General features: G+C 46.6%; 1 protein-coding gene across 1 annotated transcript in view; it reads right to left on the reverse strand.

Annotated features, from left to right (window-relative positions):
• The window catches only part of stau2 (staufen double-stranded RNA binding protein 2), a gene marked incomplete at its 5' end in the record, with an annotated part of 268,867 nt that overhangs the window by 243,306 nt on the left and 3,061 nt on the right, over positions 1-22,500 (reverse strand). The window contains one exon of the mRNA XM_045213151.1: positions 14,246-14,353. Coding sequence (XP_045069086.1) covers positions 14,246-14,353 — 108 coding nt within the window. The remainder of the gene's footprint in view (positions 1-14,245; positions 14,354-22,500) is intronic.

Raw genomic sequence — 22,500 nt, forward strand, 5'->3', positions numbered from 1 at the left:
ACTGGCAGTATGGGAAAATGGAGAGTGAATGAAATGATTTCTTCATCATCTTGCTAGATAGATAGCTAGCTTGGTAAAGCATTTAGTGTAACTTACCACCCCATTTGTTCCATATGAAGTGTGTGTCACTGCCTGCCTGGCTCAGTTAGCAAGCTAACGTTATCTAGCTAACTAAAAAATCCTTCTTCAAGCACACAACTCCTTAGCTAGATGTTAAAGATGTAAAGACTTGCTCTAGAAAACAATAGATGTATTACGAAGCTTTATAGTTTTAATTAGAACAATCCTGATGAAAAGGGGGTGGATTACACCCGGGAAAATGCCCTATTTTTCCCTTTTTGTTGTCACTCCTGTCGGCTCCCCCACATGGAGGTTTGTGCTATCTGATTGGCTCAATGTCAAGTCGTCGGACACTGACAAGCATTGCGTTCGTCAGTACAAGGCAGGTTCGTCAGTACAAGGCAGGTTCGTCAGTACAAGGCAGGTTCGTCAGTACAAGGCAGGTTCGTCAGTACAAGGCAGGGTCGTCAGTACAAGGCAGGTTCGTCAGTACAAGGCAGGGTCGTCAGTACAAGGCAGGTTCGTCAATACAAGGCAGGTTCATCAGTACAAGGCAGGTTCGTCAGTACAAGGCAGGTTCGTCAGTACAAGGTCAGTAGGCAGCAGGTACATATTTTGTTCTAGCAAGAGAAGGAACGGCCTCCTAGAGCGCTTTGGACGGCAAGACTCGGCTGGCTCGTCTGACCTCTTACATCCCTGTCTGTTCCCTCTTTCCAGGAGAGAGAGAGACATGTAATACCTATTTCACTTGCTTTGGCAATGTAAACATATGTTTCCCATGCCAATAAAGCCCCTTAAATTAAAATTGAAATTACATTTAATTGAAATTGAATTGAGAGAGAGACAGAGCAAGAGAGAGAGAGAGAGAGAGAGAGAAATAGGGGGGTGATTACAGAGCTGGAAAGAGAGAGAGAGAGAGACAGAGAGATAGAGAGAGAGAGAGAGAGAGAGAGAGAGAGAGAGAGAGAGAGAGAGAGAGAGAGAGAGAGAGAGAGAGAGAGAGAGAGAGAGAGAGAGAGAGAGAGATAGCAGAGAGAGAGAGAGAGAGAGAGAGATAGCAGAGAGAGAGAGAGAGGGACCTGGGAGCAGCATTTTTAATTCAAGAATCCAAACCTTTCTTCAAGAAAAGAAAATGTAATAAGTAAATGTCAAATTGGCTTTCTTCCCAACCATCGCACTACTGACCATGTACAGAGCCTTCAGAAAGCCTTCAGAAAGTCTTCATACCCCTGGACTTTACAGCCTGAATTCAAAATGGATTGAATACATTTTAATGGAATAGAGCTAAGCACAGGCATAATCCTAGAGGAAAACCTGGTTCAGTCCGCTTTCCAACAGACACTTGGAGACAAATTCACCTTTCAGCAAGACAATAACCTAAAACACAAGGCCAAATATAAACTGGAGTTCCTTACCAAGATGACACAGAATGTTCCTAAATGGCCTGGTTACAGTTTGACTTAAATCGGCTTGAAAATCTATGGCAAGACTTGAAAATTGCTGTCTAGCAATGATCAACAACCAACATGACAGAGCTTGAAGAATTGTATAATATTGTGCAAATATTGTACAATCCAGGTGTGCAAAGCTCTTAGAGACTTACCCAGAGAGACTCACAGCAGTAATCGCTGCCAAAGGTGATTCTAACATGCATTGACTCAGGGGTGTGAATACTTACAGTACCAGTCAAATGTTTGGACATACCTATTCATTCAAGGGTTTTTCTATATTTTTACTATTTTCTACATTGTAGAATAATAGTGAAGACATCAAAACTATTAAATAACACATATCAAATCATGTAGTAACCAAAAAAGTGTTAAACAAATCAAAATATATTTTTGATTTTAGTTTCTTCAAAGTAGTCACCCTTTGCCTTGATGACAGCTTTGCACACTCTTGGCATTCTCTCATCCAGCTTCATGAGGTAGTCACCTGGAATGCTTTTGCAAAAGTCTTGATGGAGTTCCCACATATGCTGAGCACTTGATGGCTATTTCCTTCACTCTGCAGTCCAACTCATCCCAAACCAGCTCAATCGGGTTGAGGTCGGGTGATTGTGAAGGCCAAGTCATCTAATGCAGCACTCCATCACTCTCCTTATTGGTCAAATAGCCCTTACACAGCCTGGAGGTGTGTTGGGTCATTGTCCTGTTGAAAAACAAATGATAGTCCCACTAAGCCCAAACCAGATGGGATGGAGTATCGCTGCAGAATGCTGTGGTAGCCATGCTGGTTAAGTGTGCCTTGAATTCTAAATAAATCACAGACGGTGTCACCAGCAAAGCATCCCCACACCATAACACCTCCTCCTCCATGCTTCATGGTGAGAACCACACATGTGGAGATCATCATCCATTCACCTACTCTTCGTCTCACAAAGACACGGCGGTTGGAACCAAAAATCTCAAATTTGGACTCATAAGACCAAAGGACAGATTTCCACCGGTCTAATGTCCATTGCTCGTGTTTCTTGGCCCAAACAGGTCTCTTCTTCTTATTGGTGTCCTTTAGTAGTGGTTTCTTTGCAGTAATTCGACCATGAAGGCCTGATTCACGCAGTCTCCTCTGAACAGTTGATGTTGAAATGTGTCTGTTACTTGACCTCTGTGAAGCATTTATTTGGGCTGCAATTTCTGAGGCTGGTAACTCTAATGAACTTATCCTCTGCAGCAGAGGTAACTCTGGGTCTTCCTTTCCTGTGGCGGTCCTCATGAGAGCCAGGTTCATCATAGCGCTTGATGGTTTTTGCGACTACACTTGAAGAAACTTTCAAAGTTCTTGAAATTTTCTGGATTGACTGACCTTCATGTCTTTAAGTAATGATGGACTGTCGTTTCTCTTTGCTTATTTGAGCTGTTCTTGCCATAATATGGACATGGTCTTTTACCAAATAGGGCTATCTTCTATATACCACCCCTACCTTGTCACAACCCAACTGATTGGCGCAAACGCATTAAGAAGGAAAGAAATTCCACTAACTTTTAACAGGTGCATGTTTCTCAATAATTGGCATTTTAATAAATTAATCAAGTGCAGCATCTGGATGCTCCTTATAAATGACATCAATATTTTTTACATCATCCACATACAGTGGGGGAAAAAAAGTATTTAGTCAGCCACCAATTGTGCAAGTTCTCCCTCTTAAAAAGATGAGAGAGGCCTGTAATTTTCATCATAGGTACACGTCAACTATGACAGACAAATTGAGGGGAAAAAATCCAGAAAATCACATTGTAGGATTTTTTATGAATTTATTTGCAAATTATGGTGGAAAATAAGTATTTGGTCACCTACAAACAAGCAAGATTTCTGGCTCTCACAGACCTGTAACTTCTTCTTTAAGAGGCTCCTCTGTCCTCCACTCGTTACCTGTATTAATGGCACCTGTTTGAACTTGTTATCACTATAAAAGACACCTGTCCACAACCTCAAACAGTCACACTCCAAACTCCACTATGGCCAAGACCAAAGAGCTGTCAAAGGACACCAGAAACAAAATTGTAGACCTGCACCAGGCTGGGAAGACTGAATCTGCAATAGGTAAGCAGCTTGGTTTGAAGAAATCAACTGTGGGAGCAATTATTAGGAAATGGAAGACATACAAGACCACAGATAATCTCCCTCGATCTGGGTCTCCACGCAAGATCTCACCCCGTGGGGTCAAAATGATCACAAGAACGGTGAGCAAAGATCCCAGAACCACACGGGGGGACCTAGTGAATGACCTGCAGGGAGCTGGGACCAAAGTGACAAAGCCTACCATCAATAACACACTAAGCCGCCAGGGACTCAAATCCTGCAGTGCAGACGTGTCCCCCTCCTTAAGCCAGTACATGTCCAGGCCCGTCTGAAGTTTGCTAGAGTGCATTTGGATGATCCAGAAGAGGATTGGGAGAATGTCATATGGTCAGATGAAACCAAAATATAACTTTTTGGTAAAAACTCAACTTGTCGTGTTTGGAGGACAAAGAATGCTGAGTTGCATCCAAAGAACACCATACCTACTGTGAAGCATGGGGGTGGAAACATCATGCTTTGGGGCTGTTTTTCTGCAAAGGGACCAGGACGACTGATCCGTGTAAAGGAAAGAATGAATAGGGCCATGTATCGTGAGATTTTTAGTGAAAACCTCCTTCCATCAGCAAGGGCATTGAAGATGAAACGTGGCTGGGTCTTTCAGCATGACAATGATCCCAAACACACCGCCCGGGCAACGAAGGAGTGGCTTCGTAAGAAGCATTTCAAGGTCCTGGAGTGCCCTAGCCAGTCTCCAGATCTCATCCCCATAGAAAATCTTTGGAGGGAGTTGAAAGCCCCAAAACATCACTGCTCTAGAGGAGATCTGCATGGAGGAATGGGCCAAAATACAAGCAACAGTGTGTGAAAACCTTGTGAAGACTTACAGAAAACGTTTGACCTGTGTCATTGCCAACAAAGGATATATAACAAAGTATTGAGAAACTTTTGTTATTGACCAAATATTTATTTTCCACCATAATTTGCAAATAAATTCATAAAAAATCCTACAATGTGATTTTCTGGATTTTCTTTTCTCATTTTGTCTGTTATAGTTGACGTGTACCTATGATGAAAATTACAGGCCTCCCTCATCTTTTTAAGTGGGAGAACTTGCACAATTGGTGGCTGACTAAATACTTTTTTCCCCACTGTAAGAGTTACAGCAAAAATACACTATTTTAAGCCCAGCTTTTGGAACCCTGGTTCTCCTAGATATAGGCACTATATTGTGATCACTGCATCCAATGGGTACGGATACAGCTTCAGAACAAAGTTCTACAGTATTAGTAAAAATGTGATCGATACATGTGGATGATCTTGTTCCTGTAGTGTTTGTAAACACCCTGGTAGGTTGATTAATAACCTGAACCAGAAAACAGGCACTGGTAGGTTGATTAATAACCTGAACCAGATTACAGGCACTGGTAGGTTGATTAATAACCTGAACCAGATTACAGGCACTGGTAGGTTGATTAATAACCTGAACCAGATTACAGGCACTGGTAGGTTGATTAATAACCTGAACCAGATTACAGGCACTGGTAGGTTGATTAATAACCTGAACCAGATTACAGGCACTGGTAGGTTGATGAATAACCTGAACCAGATTACAGGCACTGGTAGGTTGATTAATAACCTGAACCAGATTACAGGCACTGGTAGGTTGATTAATAACCTGAACCAGATTACAGGCACTGGTAGGTTGATTAATAACCTGAACCAGATTACAGGCACTGGTTACAGTGAGAAGCTTCCATTTGAGCATTTACATCACATACACTATCAAGCATTTCACACATATTATTTAGATACTGACTGTTAGCACTTGGTGGACTATAGCAACACCCCAAAATAAAAGCCTTTAGATGAGGCAGGTAGCCACAGTACTTCAATAACACTTGACATGAGTTCTTCTCTACGCATTACTGGGATAAGGCTCAGAATATACAGTGAGGGAAAAAAGTATTTGATCCCCTGCTGATTTTGTACGTTTTCCCACTGACAAAGAAATGATCAGTCTATAATTTTAACGGTAGGTTTATTTGAACATTGAGAGACAGAATAACAACAAAAAAATCCAGAAAAACGCATGTCAAAAATGTTATAAATTGATTTGCATTTTAATGAGGGAAATAAGTATTTGACCCCCTCTCAATCAGAAAGATTTCTGGCTCCCAGGTGTCTTTTATACAGGTAACGAGCTGAGATTAGGAGCACACTCTTAAAGGGAGTGCTCCTGTGGTCCTCTGTAGCTCAGCTGGTAGAGCACAGCGCTTGTAACGCCAAGGTAGTGGGTTCGATCCCCAGGACCACCCATACACAAAAATGTATGCACGCATGACTGTAAGTCGCTTTGGATAAAAGCGTCTGCTAAATGGCATATTATTATTATTATTATTATAATCTCAGCTTGTTACCTGTATAAAAGACACCTGTCCACAGAAGCAATCAATCAATCAGATTCCAAACTCTCCACCATGGCCAAGACCAAAGAGCTCTCCAAGGATGTCAGGGACAAGATTGTAGACCTACACAAGGCTGGAATGGGCTACAAGACCATCGGCAAGCAGCTTGGTGAGAAGGTGACAACAGTTGGTGCGATTATTCGCAAATGGAAGAAACACAAAAGAACTGTCAATCTCCCTCGGCCTGGGGCTCTATGCAAGATCTCACCTCGTGGAGTTGCAATGATCATGAGAACGGTGAGGAATCAGCCCAGAACTACACAGGAGGATCTTGTCAATGATCTCAAGGCAGCTGGGACCATAGTCACCAAGAAAACAATTGGTAACACACTACGCCGTGAAGGACTGAAATCCTGCAGCGCCCATAAGGTCCCCCTGCTCAAGAAAGCACATATACAGGCCCGTCTGAAGTTTGCCAGTGAACATCTGAATGATTCAGAGGTTGTGGTCAGATGAGACCAAAATCGAGCTCTTTGGCATCAACTCAACTCGCCAGGTTTGGAGGAGGAGAAATGCTGCCTATGACCCCAAGAACACCATCCCCACCGTCAAACATGGAGGTGGAAACATTATGCTTTGGGGGTGTTTTTCTGCTATGGGGACAGGACAACTTCACCGTATCAAAGGGATAATGGACGGGGTCATATACCGTCAAATCTTGAGTGAGAACCTCCTTCCCTCAGCCAGGGCATTGAAAATGGGTCATGGATGGGTATTCCAGCATGACAATGACCCAAAACACACGGCCAAGGCAACAAAGGAGTGGCTCAAGAAGAAGCACATTAAGGTCCTGGAGTGGCCTAGCCAGTCTCCAGACCTTAATCCCATAGAAAATCTGTGGAGGGAGCTGAAGGTTCGAGTTGCCAAACGTCAGCCTCGAAACCTTAATGACTTGGAGAAGATCTGCAAAGAGGAGTGGGACAAAATCCCTCCTGAGATGTGTGCAAACCTGGTGGCCAACTACAAGAAACGTCTGACCTCTGTGATTGCCAACAAGGGTTTTGCCACCAAGTACTAAGTCATGTTTTGCAGAGGGGTCAAATACGTATTTCCCTCATTAAAATTCAAATCAATTTATAACATTTTTGACATGCGTTTTTCTGGATTTTTTTGTTGTAATTCTGTCTCTCACTGTGCTGTGGGTTTTCTAGTCCTGTGGGCGTGTTCCATCTTCCTGTGGTCCATCTTCAGTTTCTCCGAGATAATTTCCCTCACTCGGACTCTGTCCAGGTCTCATGTGGAGATTCTGCAATTCCGTCTACAACAATGTTATTCAGCCTTGATTGTCCCTCGAGATAATCAGATTTCTATCAGGGATTCACACACAGAACTGATGTCCTCTCTCAATGACTTACAGATTGCTGTCATCTTGTCATTCTCCTGTTTAAACTCATTGAGCTGACCCTGGGAGAACTGCAAACTGTTCTTCAGGTCGTCCAGTCTTTTATTAGTTGAATGCACCAGTATTTGGACAAAACACTTGAAGCTATTTTCATGTTGTTGTAACAACTGCTAGTAGAACTCTTTTTGTTTGTTTTAAAAGATCTGAGACACCACTGTCCTCAACGATACTCCCACCGGATTTTGGTCTTTGTCATGGTAGCAACGTAGGTTACGCTGTTACTCCCCGCAGTTCCAGACAGGACAGGTCACAGGGAAGATGGAAACAGCAATAAACAGTAGGGCTCTAGACAGCCACACGCCAGGGACAATCCACAGTCCCAGCCACAAGGGCTAACCCCATCGCGGGCTGCGTTCAAGCCCTCAAGGAAAATCTGCTAGTTTGATAGGCAGCTAACAGTGGCAGCTAGGCTAGCTGCTACGCCAAGCAGCTCTTCATCAGACCCTCGGTCGGCAGGATCCCTGGACAGATAGCAGCGGTCCCAGCAACGGATGCCAACCGCGTCGCGGGATCCAAAATCAAAAAGGTAGCTAGCTAGTAACCAAACTTTTTCCAACATGACACTTTTTCAGACACTTTTCCAAAACAACAAACCGAGCGCTGCCTCATTCCGCGTTCAACAGGAAGTGATGTGGCACACGGTATATATTAAAAAGCTGTGTAATATAATTTAGCAATGCAAGTCATTACTCTAGTCTTTAGAATTGCATTGTATTAATTGCATCCATTTCATTTTGAGAAGATTTTTAAAATAGGACGCTGCTCCTTTAAGACAAACGTTCCAAAAGAGATATCGACATGGCTAGCCAAGAGGAACGCTAGTTGTCTTTTTGTGACTTTCTTTTTGCAAACTATACGTCAGAGCAGGTAAATGTTGAACTGGAATGCAAAAATGCACTGAGAAGTTACTGGCCGTGTTGGGCCAGTGACGAGATCCACTGGGTCAATACATGTTTTTACTGGACCCGGGCCTGAGGGCCATCGTTAATATCGAAACCCTGCACGCGTAAGAAAATAAATGAATTTGCCAGAAAACAATAGGCTAAGTGGATTTCAACTCATCGTTACCACGTTATATGGGATGTGCAAATTCACTCACATTATATGGGACGGGCATATTCATGCTCTCTCCCTCCGTGTAAAGAAATTTGACTGCAACCACACAACCCCAGGTTTGTTTGTTTTGTTTGTTTTAGTCATTTAGCAGACGCTCTTATCCAGAGCGACTTACAGGAGCAATTAGGGTTAAGTGCCTTGCTCAAGGGCACATCAACAGAGTTTTCACCTAGTCGGCTTGGGGATTAGAACCAGCGACCTTTCGGTTACTGGCACAACGCTCTTAACCACTAAGCTACCTGCCGCCCCAGGTAACAAGAGGCGTCAATAGTACTGTTTGTCCATTTAGAGACGCCGTAGCCAGTATACCCTTCCTTAAAATAGTCAGAATTAATCTAAGACAACTCAAGAAATCTGTCATTAATTTTGACGTTTTTGCTAAGGAGATCTTAGTCGCGCAATTTTGCATCTGACTAAGATGTTTTGCGTGCCCGGACAGCCGAAGTCCAAAACGAACAAAGACGTCACAAAATGTCGTCATAATATATGCACAAACTGTTCCGAACGGTTTTGGCTGGGAAGCATGCGGACGCCTTAAAACAGCCCTGATCCTGTCCAGAGACTGTCAGTACAGACTGGAGAAGCTGTTTGACACACAGACACACACACACACACACACACACACACACACACACACACACACACTACAGAGGCTGTTTGAGGAATGATCTCTGTGTTGTCTGGTTTTAAACCTCTGTCTCTGTCTCGGTCTCCTCTACTGCTATTGACCTGAACCTTTCGTTTAGTAAAAGCTGCAAAAATCACTGACTGTGACAGAGATAACACAAAACGCGTACTTCCATTCACAGTTCCATTGTGGTCCTCCTCGAAAACATCTAACATGTTACACATTCACAGCAAAAGCTGAATTGCAGTACATAAACATCACAAGGCTGAAATAATTAAACAACTGTGCAAAGACCAAAACAATAAACACGTTTAAATAGTCTTCCAGATGGCAGTGGTTGCTCTCCTTGGGAATAGCTCGCAGAACTAGTCAGCCAGCGTCCTTCACTGTCCAAACCGTGTTGGTTGCAACGACTAGTGAGTAGCCTTGCTCCGCCTTGCGTTGAACATATTTCCACTGCCTCGCCATCCTCACTGGGCTGATTCTCCTCCCTGCAGCTTGTCAGTCTCCAGTCCTTGCGCTGAACCAGCATGAGTAATCTCCTGTGGTGTTCTCCAGACTCCAGGTCTCCCAGTCTCGGTGTAGCAGGCTTCCATTAAAAGTGTCACGATTCAGCACCGAGTCGAGTCTGTCCAAGCCGCCCGAAACCTCAGAGGAAATCCCCGACATGAGCTCCACAAGGATGGCCCGTTCAAATCAAAACAGCATCGGCAAAGCTAGCAGCTGGCAGTAAGGTTAGCTGGCAGTCCAATCGATCTAATAATAATTTTACTGCCGCTATTGAAAATAACAGATCCCAGACTTCTGTCATCTCTAACTATCTTCCAAAACCAATAGCTTGCAGAAAAATAATTGCACATAAACACTAAATATAACTGAATATAACTGAATATAACTCAATATTAAATATAACTAAATATAACTGAATATAACTAAATATTAAATATAACTAAATATAACTGAATATAACTGAATATAACTCAATATTAAATATAACTAAATATAACTAAATAAACTGGAGTTAACAGGAGGAGAGGAGAGGAGGAGAGGAGGAGTGGAGAGGAAGAGGAGGAGAGGAGGAGTGGAGAGGAGGAGTGGAGAGGAGAGGAGGAGAGGAGGAGTGGAGAGGAAGAGGAGGAGAGGAGGAGTGGAGAGGAGGAGTGGAGGAGGAGATGAGGAGAGGAGGAGTGGAGAGGAGGAGTGGAGAGGAGGAGTGGAGAGGAGAGGAGGAGAGGAGGAGTGGAGAGGAAGAGGAGGAGAGGAGGAGTGGAGAGGAGGAGTGGAGGAGGAGATGAGGAGAGGAGGAGTGGAGAGGAAGAGGAGGAGAGGAGGAGTGGAGAGGAGGAGTGGAGGAGGAGATGAGGAGGAGAGGAGGAGTGGAGAGGAGGAGTGGAGAGGAAGAGTGGAGACGGAGAAAGTGGAGAGGAGAGGAGGAGAGGAGGAGAGGAGAGAGGAGAGGAGGAGGAGAGGAGGAGTGGAGAGAGGAGGAGGAGAGGAGGGAGAGGAGGAGAGGAGGAGTGGAGAGGAGAGGAGGAGAGGAGGAGGAGAGGAGGAGAGGAGAGGAGGAGGAGGAGAGGAGGAGGAGGAAGTGGAGAGGAGAGAGAGGAGAGGGAGGAGTGGAGAGGAGGAGGAGAGGAGGAGGAGAGGAGGAGGAGAGGAGAGGAGGAGGAGAGGAGAGGAGGAGGAGGAGGAGGAGGAGAGGAGGAGTGGAGAGGAGGAGAGGAGGAGGAGAGGAGGAGTGGAGAGGAGGAGAGAGGAGGAGGAGAGGAGGAGTGGAGAGGAGGAGAGGAGAGGAGGAGGAGAGGAGGAGGAGGAGAGGAGGAGGGAGAGGAGGAGAGGAGGAGGAAGAGGAGGAGGAGAGGAGGAGTGGAGAGGAGAAAGTGGAGAGGGAGAGGGAGGAGAGGAGGAGAGGAGGAGGGAGAGGAGGAGAGGAGGAGTGGAGAGGAGGAGGGAGAGGAGGAGGAGAGGAGGAAGTGGAGAGGAGAGGGAGAGGAGGAGAGGAGGAGGGAGAGGAGGAGGAGGAGAGGAGGAGGAGAGGAGGAGGAGGAGAGAGGAAGGAGAGGAGACGGAGAGAAGTGGAGAGAGAGGAGGAGGAGAGGAGGAGAGGAGAAGGAGAGAGGAGGAGGAGAGGAGGAGTGGAGAGGAGGAGTGGAGAGGAGGAGGAGAGGAGAGGAGGAGAGGAGGGAGAGGAGAGAGAGGAGGAGGGAGAGGAGAGGAGGAGGAGGAGTGGAGAGGTGGAGTGGAGGAGGAGATGAGGAGAGGAGGAGTGGAGAGGAAGAAGAGGAGAGGAGGAGTGGAGAGGAGGAGTGGAGGAGGAGATGAGGAGTGGAGAGGAGGAGTGGAGAGGAAGAGTGGAGACGGAGAAAGTGGAGAGGAGAGGAGGAGAGGAGGAGTGGAGAGGAAGAGGAGGAGAGGAGGAGTGGAGAGGAGGAGTGGAGAGGAGAGGAGGAGAGGAGGAGTGGAGAGGAAGAGGAGGAGAGGAGGAGTGGAGAGGAGGAGTGGAGGAGGAGATGAGGAGGAGTGGAGAGGAAGAGGAGGAGAGGAGGAGTGGAGAGGAGGAGTGGAGAGGAAGAGGAGGAGAGGAGGAGGGAGAGGAGGAGGAGAGGAGAGAGGAGAGGAGGGAGAGGAGGAGTGGAGAGGAGAGGAGGAGAGGAGGATGGAGAGGAGGAGTGGAGAGAGAGGAGGAGAGGAGGAGGGAGAGGAGGAGAGGAGAGGAGGAGAGAGGAGAGGAGGAGTGGAGAGGAGAGGAGAGGAGAGGAGAGGAGGAGAGGAGGAGTGGAGAGGAGAGGAGAGGAGAGGAGGAGTGGAGAGGGAGGAGGGGAGGAGGAGGAGAGGAGGAGAGGAGGAGTGAGGGAGGAGATGAGGAGGAGAGGAGGAGTGGAGAGGAGGAGTGGAGAGGAGGAGAGAGATGGAGAGGAGGAGTGGAGAGGAAGAGGAGGAGAGGAGGAGTGGAGAGGAGGAGTGGAGAGGAGAGGAGGAGAGGAGGAGTGGAGAGGAGGAGTGGAGAGGAGAGGAGGAGAGGAGAGGAGGAGTGGAGAGGAGGAGTGGAGAGGAGAGGAGGAGAGGAGGAGTGGAGAGGAGGAGTGGAGAGGAGAGGAGGAGAGGAGGAGTGGAGAGGTGGAGAGGAGAGGAGAGGAGAGGAGGAGGAGTGGAGAGGAGGAGTGGAGAGGAGAGGAGGAGAGGAGGAGTGGAGAGGTGGAGAGGAGAGGAGGAGTGGAGAGGTGGAGAGGAGAGCAGGAGTGGAGAGGAGAGGAGGAGAGGAGAGGAAAGTTCACTGAATCCTGGCCTGGGTCTCTTGTGTTGTGTTATCCTATAATAGACTGGTGATAAAGGCTGATTCAGGTCTATAATAGACTGGTGATAAAGGCTGATCCAGGTCTATAATAGACTGGTGATAAAGGCTGATCCAGGTCTATAATAGACTGGTGATAAAGGCTGATTCAGGTCTATAATAGACTGGTGATAAAGGCTGATTCAGGTCTATAATAGACTGGTGATAAAGGCTGATTCAGGTCTATAATAGACTGGTGATAAAGGCTGATTCAGGTCTATAATAGACTGGTGATAAAGGCTGATTCAGGTCTATAATAGACTGGTGATAAAGGCTGATTCAGGTCTATAATAGACTGGTGATAAAGGCTGATTCAGGTCTATAATAGACTGGTGATAAAGGCTGATCCAGGTCTATAATAGACTGGTGATAAAGGCTGATTCAGGTCTATAATAGACTGGTGATAAAGGCTGATTCAGGTCTATAATAGTGATAAAGGCTGATTCAGGTCTATAATAGACTGGTGATAAAGGCTGATTCAGGTCTATAATAGACTGGTGATAAAAGGCTGATTCAGGTCTATAATAGACTGGTGATAAAGGCTGATTCAGGTCTATAATAGACTGGTGATAAAGGCTGATTCAGGTCTATAATAGACTGGTGATAAAGGCTGATTCAGGTCTATAATAGACTGGTGATAAAGGCTGATTCAGGTCTATAATAGACTGGTGATAAAGGCTGATCCAGGTCTATAATAGACTGGTGATAAAGGCTGATTCAGGTCTATAATAGACTGGTGATAAAGGCTGATTCAGGTCTATAATAGTGATAAAGGCTGATTCAGGTCTATAATAGACTGGTGATAAAGGCTGATTCAGGTCTATAATAGACTGGTGATAAAGGCTGATTCAGGTCTATAATAGACTGGTGATAAAGGCTGATTCAGGTCTATAATAGACTGGTGATAAAGGCTGATTCAGGTCTATAATAGACTGGTGATAAAGGCTGATTCAGGTCTATAATAGACTGGTGATAAAGGCTGATCCAGGTCTATAATAGACTGGTGATAAAGGCTGATTCAGGTCTATAATAGACTGGTGATAAAGAATGATTCAGGTCTATAATAGACTGGTGATAAAGGCTGATTCAGGTCTATAATAGACTGGTGATAAAGGCTGATTCAGGTCTATAATAGACTGGTGATAAAGGCTGATCCAGGTCTATAATAGACTGGTGATAAAGGCTGATTCAGGTCTATAATAGACTGGTGATAAAGGCTGATTCAGGTCTATAATAGACTGGTGATAAAGGCTGATTCAGGTCTATAATAGACTGGTGATAAAGGCTGATCCAGGTCTATAATAGACTGTTGATAAAGGCTGATTCAGGTCTATAATAGACTGGTGATAAAGGCTGATTCAAGTCTATAATAGACTGGTGATAAAGGCTGATTCAGGTCTATAATAGTGATAAAGGCTGATCCAGGTCTATAATAGATATCAGACCGATGGTCACAAAGAGAACCATCAGACAAGGTAACCATGCAGGACTCTGAAAGCAGTGGGAGTGATGGCAACATAATGATCTGGGTGAGTCACCTAGCCCTACTAGGACAATGAGCCATTCAAACTAGTCCCATCATAACTAGTCCAATCATAACTAGTCCCATCATAACTTATGAGTACGGAGACAGAGTGAAGAACAATGATCCGGTCCACACACACACACACACACACACACACACACACACACACACGAGCGCACAGCGTTAGGTGTCTTACCTCAAAGCAGACAGACAGGTTCCTCTTGAGGGCTATCTCGTAAACCAGACTGATCTCTGACTTAGAGGCATCACTCCCCTCATCCACCTCCTTTTGCTCCTCAGGGCTCTAGAACAACAGAACAGAACATTAGAACTCCCCTCATCCACCTCCTTCTGCTCCTCAGGGCTCTAGAACAACAGAACAGAACATTAGAACTCCCCTCATCCACCTCCTTCTGCTCCTCAGGGCTCTAGAACAACAGAACAGAACATTAGAACTCCCCTCATCCACCTCCTTCTGCTCCTCAGGGCTCTAGAACAACAGAACAGAACATTAGAACTCCCCTCATCCACCTCCTTCTGCTCCTCAGGGCTCTAGAACAACAGAACAGAACATTAGAACTCCCCCCATTCACCTCATCAGGGTTCTAGAACAACAGAACAGAACATTAGAACTCCCCTCATCAACCTCATCAGGATTCTAGAACAACAGAACAGAAGATTATAACTCCCCCATTCACCTCATCAGGGTTCTAGAACAACAGAACAGAACATTAGAACTCCCCCCATTCACCTCATCAGGGTTCTAGAACAACAGAACAGAACATTAGAACTCCCCTCATCAACCTCATCAGGATTCTAGAACAACAGAACAGAAGATTATAACTCCCCCCATTCACCTCATCAGGGTTCTAGAACAACAGAACAGAACATTAGAACTCCCCCCATTCACCTCATCAGGGTTCTAGAACAACAGAACAGAACATTAGAACTCCCCTCATCAACCTCATCAGGATTCTAGAACAACAGAACAGAACATTAAAACTCTCCTCATTCACCTCATCAGGGTTCTAGAACAACAGAACAGAACATTAGAACTCCCCCCATTCACCTCATCAGGGTTCTAGAACAACAGAACAGAACATTAGAACTCCCCTCATTCACCTCATCAGGGTTCTAGAACAACAGAACAGAAGATTATAACTCCCCTCATTCACCTCATCAGGGTTCTAGAACAACAGAACAGAACATTAGAACTCCCCCCATTCACCTCATCAGGGTTCTAGAACAACAGAACAGAACATTAGAACTCCCCTCATTCACCTCATCAGGGTTCTAGAACAACAGAACAGAACATCTCCCCTCATCCCCCTCCTTCTGCTCCTCATGGCTCTAGAACCACACAGAACAACAGAACAGAACATCTCCCCTCATCCCCCTCCTTCTGCTCCTCAGGGCTCTAGAACCACATAGAACAACACGGCTGGATGGATCGGAGAGTCAACTGTAAGGGGACCTGGGTGTGTGTGTGTGTGTGTGTGTGTGTGTGTGTGTGTGTGTGTGTGTGTGTGTGTGTGTGTGTGTGTGTGTGTGTGTGTGTGTGTGTGTGTGTGTGTGTGTGTGTGTGTGTGTGTGTGTGTGTGTGTGTGCGTGTGCGTGCGTGTGCGTGTGTGTGTGCGCGTGTAAAAACTCAGTGCAGTAAGAAGAATACCAGAGAGCAGAGCAGTGACATTTTAAATGTTCTAGCAGTTTATTCTGTTGTCAGGCAGAATAATCTTCAGAACATCAGGAAACTCTGGAGCATTGAAGAACTCTAACAGGAACTGATCCAGTTCCCACTGTACACCATCCAACTACTCTGAAAACACATCTCTCGTGTCAACACTTTCCCTCGAAAAACAAGGCTTTTCTTCTTTATCACTCTTTCTCTCACAAACATACAGGGTGGATGTTGGCCAAGGAGTGTCCTAAGGAGGCTGTCTGCTCCAAGCCTAATCTGATATGGGGGGAGAGACAGACAGAGCTCAGTATCGGACTCATGTGATTAATGCTGCTGGGAGAAACAATACACTTCTCTCTCTCTCTCTCCCCCTCTCACACTCTCTCCCTCTCCCCCTCTCGCTCTCCCTCCATCTCCCCCTCTCGCTCTCCCTCCATCTCCCCCTCTCGCTCTCCCTCCATCTCCCCCTCTCGCTCTCCCTCCATCTCCCCCTCTCGCTCTCCCTCCCTCTCTCTCTCTCTCCCTCCATCTCCCCCTCTCGCTCTCCCTCCCTCTCTCTCTCTCTCTCCCTCCATCTCCCCCTCTCGCTCTCCCTCTCTCTCTCTCTCCCTCCCTCCAACCAACCCTTCATTCAGCCAGGCCTTCCTGTGTTATGTTATGCCAGTAGAGCCAAATGACTTTGAGACGGTCAGAGCACCAATCACGTGTTGTGACTACTGTCTGGTCTATGGAGCAGTCATCATATTGTGTGTTTTAGGGTGACTGCAGATAATCTAGTCACACCCTGCCTGCAGATAATCTAGTCACACCCTGCCTGCAGATAATCTAGTCACACCCTGCCTGCAGATAATCTAGTCACACCCTGCCTGCAGATAATCTAGTCACACCCTGCCTGCAGATAATCTAAATCACACCCTGCCTGCAGATAATCTAGTCACACCCTGCCTACAGATAATCTAGTCACACCCTGCCTGCAGATAATCTAGTCACACCCTGCCTGCAGATAATCTAAATCACACCCTGCCTGCAGATAATCTAGTCACACCCTGCCTGCAGATAATCTAGTCACACCCTGCCTGCAGATAATCTAGTCAAACCCTGCCTGCAGATAATCTAAATCACACCCTGCCTGCAGATAATCTAGTCACACCCGGCCTGCAGATAATCTAGTCAAACCCTGCCTGCAGATAATCTAGTCACACCCTGCCTGCACATAATCTAGTCACACCCTGCCTGCAGATAATCTAGTCACACCCTGCCTGCAGATAATCTAGTCACACCCTGCAGATAATCTAGTCACACCCTGCCTGCAGATAATCTAGTCACACCCTGCCTGCAGATAATCTAGTCACACCATGCCTGCAGATAATCTAGTCACACCCTGCCTACAGATAATCTAGTCAGACCCTGCAGATAATCTAGTCACCCCCTGCAGATAATCTAGTCACCCCCTGCAGATAATCTAGTCACCCATTCTTTCTGAATGATGTGACCCTTTCCTATTATGCCATGATTCCTTGTAGCGGCAAAATTAATTGAATTCACTTAGAAATCTCAATATTGACATGTGCAATATCCATATCGCAAGAGATCCATTTCCCATCCAATATTTGAAACACATCTCAGCCGCGTGTAACATCAGTTTTTATTGGGTTACTCCATTTCCCCCTCCTCTTGTGGCAGCTTCCCACACAGACCAACTCATTCCATTTGATGAGTTGAATTTCGCTTTGTGCACGGCGGCATAGTCTTGCTGAAACAGGAAAGGGCTTTCCCCAAACTGTTGCCACAAAGTTGGAAACACAGAATCTTCTAGAATGTCATTGTATGATATAGCGTTAAGATTTCCCTTCACTGGAACTAAGGGGCCTAGCCTGAACAATGAAAAACAGCCCCAGACCATTATTCCTCCACCAAACATTACAGTTGCATTCGGGCAGGTAGCATTCTCCTGGCATCCGCCAAACCCAGATTAGTCCGTCGGACTGCCAGATGGTGAAGCATGATTCATCACTCCAAAGAATGCGTTTCCACTGCTCCAGAGTCCAATGGCGGCAAGCTTTACACCACTCCAGCCAACGCTTGGCATTGCGCATGGTGATCTTAGGCTTGTGTGCGGCTGCTCGGCCATGGAAACCCATTTCATGAAGCTCCCAGCTAACAGTTATTGTGCTGATGTTGCTTCCAGAGGCAGTTTGGAACTCTGTATTGAGTGTTGCAACCGAGGACAGACAATTTTTACACGCTACGTGCTTCAGCATTCCTCAGTCCCGTTCTGTGAGCTTGTGTGGCCTACCACTTCGCAGCTGAGCCGTTATTGCTCCTAGACGTTTCCACTTCACAATAGCAGCACTTACAGTTGACCGGGGCAGCTCTATCAGGGCAGAAATTTGACGAACTGACTTGTTGGAATGGTGGCATCCTATGACGGTGCCACGTTGAAAGTCACTGAGCTTGGGCCTCCCGAGTGGTGCAGCGGTCTAAGGCACTGCATCGCAGTGCTTGAAGGGTCACTACAGACCCAGGTTCAATCCCAGGCTGTGTCACAGCCGGCCGTGACCGGGAAACACATGAGGCGACGCACAACTGGCCCAGCGTCGTCCGGGTTAGGGGAGGGTTTGGCCAGCCAGGATTTCCTTGATCCCATCGCGCTCTTGCGACTCCTGGTGGCGGGCCGGGCGCCAGCAAGCTGACCTCAGTCGCCAGCTGGACGGTGTTTCCTCTGACACATTGGTGCGACTGGCTTCAGGGTTAAGCGAGCAGTGTGTCAAGAAGCAGTGCGGCTTGGCAGGGTCGTGTTTCGGAGGACGCATGGCTCTCGACCGTCACCTCTCCCGAGTCTGTAGGGGAGTTGCAGCGATGTGACAAGACTGTAACTACCAATTCTGGGACAAGGAGCACTTTCCTTCAAGGAGTGAATGGGAGTCTATTGGGCGTTAGCTCAAAAACCCATCATTAGCATGAATTACAAGACTACAAATATTTTACGGATATGAGATAATTAACTTGCTATCTGTAATATCGTATAGCTTTGGAATCGTGACATTACGTACTTTTGAGGAAAATAGGCGTGTTTCTCGACATATACACTGACTTTGAGGAGGGATTGCGTGACGATTAGCTTAGCAACCGCTTGACGCAGCATGACAACGTGAACGCGATTGGTCGACAGTCTGCTGGGTGGGGCGTTACACAGTGCCTTCGGAAAGTATTCAGACCCCACAATCAATCAATCAATCAAATCAATCAATCATTCAAGGCGTCGCTATATTGAGCAGGAGGCCAGGAACAGTGGAGAGCCATGTCCCAGTCTGGGGGAGCAGGCTGGCTGCTTGGAGTACCGCTCACACCAGGGAGAGTTCTGCACTCAGAATACAGGTAAGGTAACACACACACACACACACACACACACACACACACACACACACACACACACACACACACACACACACACACACACACACACACACACACACACACACACCAAACACACACACACACACACACACACACACACTCACACACACACACACCAAACACACACACACACACACACACACACACACACACTAAACACGCACACACACACACACACACACACCAAACACACACACACACACACACACACACACACACACACACACACACACACACACACACACACACACACACACACACACACACACACACACACACACACACACACACACACACACACACACACACACACACTAAACACGCACACACACACACACACACACACACACACACCAAACACACACACACACACACACCAAACACACACACACACACACACACACACACACCAAACACACACACACACACACACACACACACCAAACACACACACACACACACACCAAACACACACACACACACACACACACACACCAAACACACACACACACACACACACACCAAACACACACACACACACACACACACACACACACACACACACACCAAACACACACACACACACACACACACACACACACACACACACACACACACACACACACATAAGAACACATGCACGCAGGTACATACACACACACACACACCAGGGCCTACAACAGTGGTCACTGAGTCCCTAACACCAACCACACACTCCTATCATATCTCTAAATACAGTGCATTCGGAAAGTATTCAGACCCCTTCACTTCTTCCACATTTTGTTATGTTACAGCCTTATTCTAAAATAGATCGTTTTTTTCCCCCTCATTAATCTACACACAATACCTCATAATAACAAAGCAAAAACTGTTTTTTAGAAATGTTTGCTAACTTATTAAAAATAAAAAATGGAAATATCATATTTACATAAGTATTCAGACCCTTTACTCAGTACTTTGTTGAAGCACCTTTGGCATCGATTACAGCCTCGGGTGTTTTGGGGTATGACGCTACAAGCTTGGCACACCTGTATTTGGGGAGTTTCTCCCATTCTTCTCTGCAGATCCTCTCAAGCTCTGTCAGGTTGGATGGGGAGCGTTGCTGCACAGCTATTTTCAGGTCTCTCCAGAGATGTTAGATCGGGTTCAAGTCCGGGCTCTGGCTGGGCCACTCAAGGACATTCAGAGACTTGTCCTGAAGCCACTCCTGCATTGTCTTGGCTGTGTGCTTAGGGTCGTTGTCCTGTTGGAAGGTGAACCTTTGCCACAGTCTGAGGTCCTGAGCGCTCTGGAGCAGGTTTTCATCAAGGATCGCTCTGTACTTTGCTCCGTTCATCTTTCCCTCGATCCTGACTAGTCTCCCTGTCCCTGCTGCTGAATAACATCCCCACAGCATGATGCTGCCACCCCCATGCTTCACCGTAGGGATGGTGCCAGGTTTCCTCCAGACGTGGCGCTTGGTATTCAGGCCAAAGAGTTCAATCTTGGTTTCATCAGACCAGATAATCTTGTTTCTCATGGTCTGAGAGTCTTTAGGTGCCTTTTGGCAAACTCCAAGCGGGCTGTCGTGCCTTTTACTGAGGAGTGGCTTCCGTCTGGCCACTCTACCATAAAGGCCTGATTAGTGGAGTGCTGCAGAGATGGTTATCCTTCTGGAAGGTTCTCCCATCTCCACAGAGGAACTCTAGAGCTCTGTCAGAGTGACCATTGGGTTCTTGGTCACCTCCCTGACCAAGGCCCTTCTCCCCTGATTGCTCAGTTTGGCCGGGTGGCCAGCTCTAGGAAAAGTGTTGGTGGTTCCAAACTTCTTCCATTTAAGAATGATGGAGGCCACTGTGTTTCTTGGGCACCTTCAATGCTGCAGCGAACTGAAAAGAGGTGTGACCCAGGGATGCTTTGGGGACCGTATTCCTATTAAACTTCCAGTGTAGTGAGAGCGACTTTATCACAGTGCTACGTCGTTCCGCCAGGATTTCTGCCTGCTTGAACGCCAATAACTCAGGTGCACGTGAAAACATGAAATGACCCAGGGAATCGTTAGGGATGCACATCATCACTCAGAGATGCACAAAAACAATACAACATGCAAAATTGGTGAACCTTTCCTTTAACTTAGCTAACCTTTTAGGTCAATAGTATGCTGTTTTTATAAAAAATATTATGTAAAAATATTGATACCATTGTAGACCATTTCTCCCCTCTTGCTGCAGCATAACAGAGAAATCATGTGAAAACCAGCTAAAAATGTTTTGTCACCAGCGGTTGTTTTGTTGTGGCATGTTTAGTCCTCACAGCACTGATCTGGTGAGCACCTGTGGTGCTCCGCCCAAGCAAGGCATTTGATTGGTTTGACGTGTTGCGAGGCGTCACTGATTTACACCAGGTTACCACCCCCTCCTTCGCTGATTTCTGCAATTGGAACTTTCCCGTTTTAGGGAAGGCTGGTTCGCGACGAGGCTTGGAACTTTCCCGTTTTAGGGAAGGCTGGTTCGCGACGAGGCTGCCGTTTTAGGGAAGGCTGGTTCGCGACGAGGCTTGGAACTTTCCCGTTTTAGGGAAGGCTGGTTCGCGACGAGGCTTGGAACTTTCCCGTTTTAGGGAAGGCTGGTTCGCGACGAGGCTGCCGTTTTAGGGAAGGCTGGTTCGCGACGAGGCTGCCGTTTTAGGGAAGGCTGGTTCGCGACGAGGCTGCCGTTTTAGGGAAGGCTGGTTCGCGACGAGGCTGCCGTTTTAGGGAAGGCTGGTTCGCGACGAGGCTGCCGTTTTAGGGAAGGCTGGTTCGCGACGAGGCTGGGGGCTACTACTAATATTACAAGTTATTTCTCGTGTACGCTACTCAAATTAAAATCAAGTGGAAAGGAAGAAATTGGCCACGTTAGCTACCACATGCGAAATGTGCTAGCCTAGCCGCAGCGTCCTATATATATATATATAAAACGCAGCGTCCTACACCGTTGTACTGGCCCCACAGGCTAGTCATTACGTTAGCTAACACGGATGGTGACCAATACTACAAGTTATTTCTCCCTCGAAAACAAACATCAACGTTTTAACTAGCGCCATGCTGCTGTTGTTGTCAGCTAGCCAGCACTAGCGGTCTCCCCCCCCCCAGGACCAGACTCATTAGTGGGACAGTGATGTTGATCTGTGAGGTTAGGGCTAACACGCCATAGTGACAAGAACAAGATTAGCCTGGGGTGAACACACACACACACACATGTAAATACACACCACACACATGCACACACACACCGCTCTAGTAACAACAACACAATTTAGTTGAAGTAGACACACACACACACACACACACACACACGTGTGCCTCAATTAGTAAAGCAAGACACTGTAGCAGCAAA

Source organism: Coregonus clupeaformis, unplaced genomic scaffold (genome assembly GCF_020615455.1).
Source record: "Coregonus clupeaformis isolate EN_2021a unplaced genomic scaffold, ASM2061545v1 scaf0081, whole genome shotgun sequence".
NCBI lineage: Eukaryota > Metazoa > Chordata > Actinopteri > Salmoniformes > Salmonidae > Coregonus > Coregonus clupeaformis.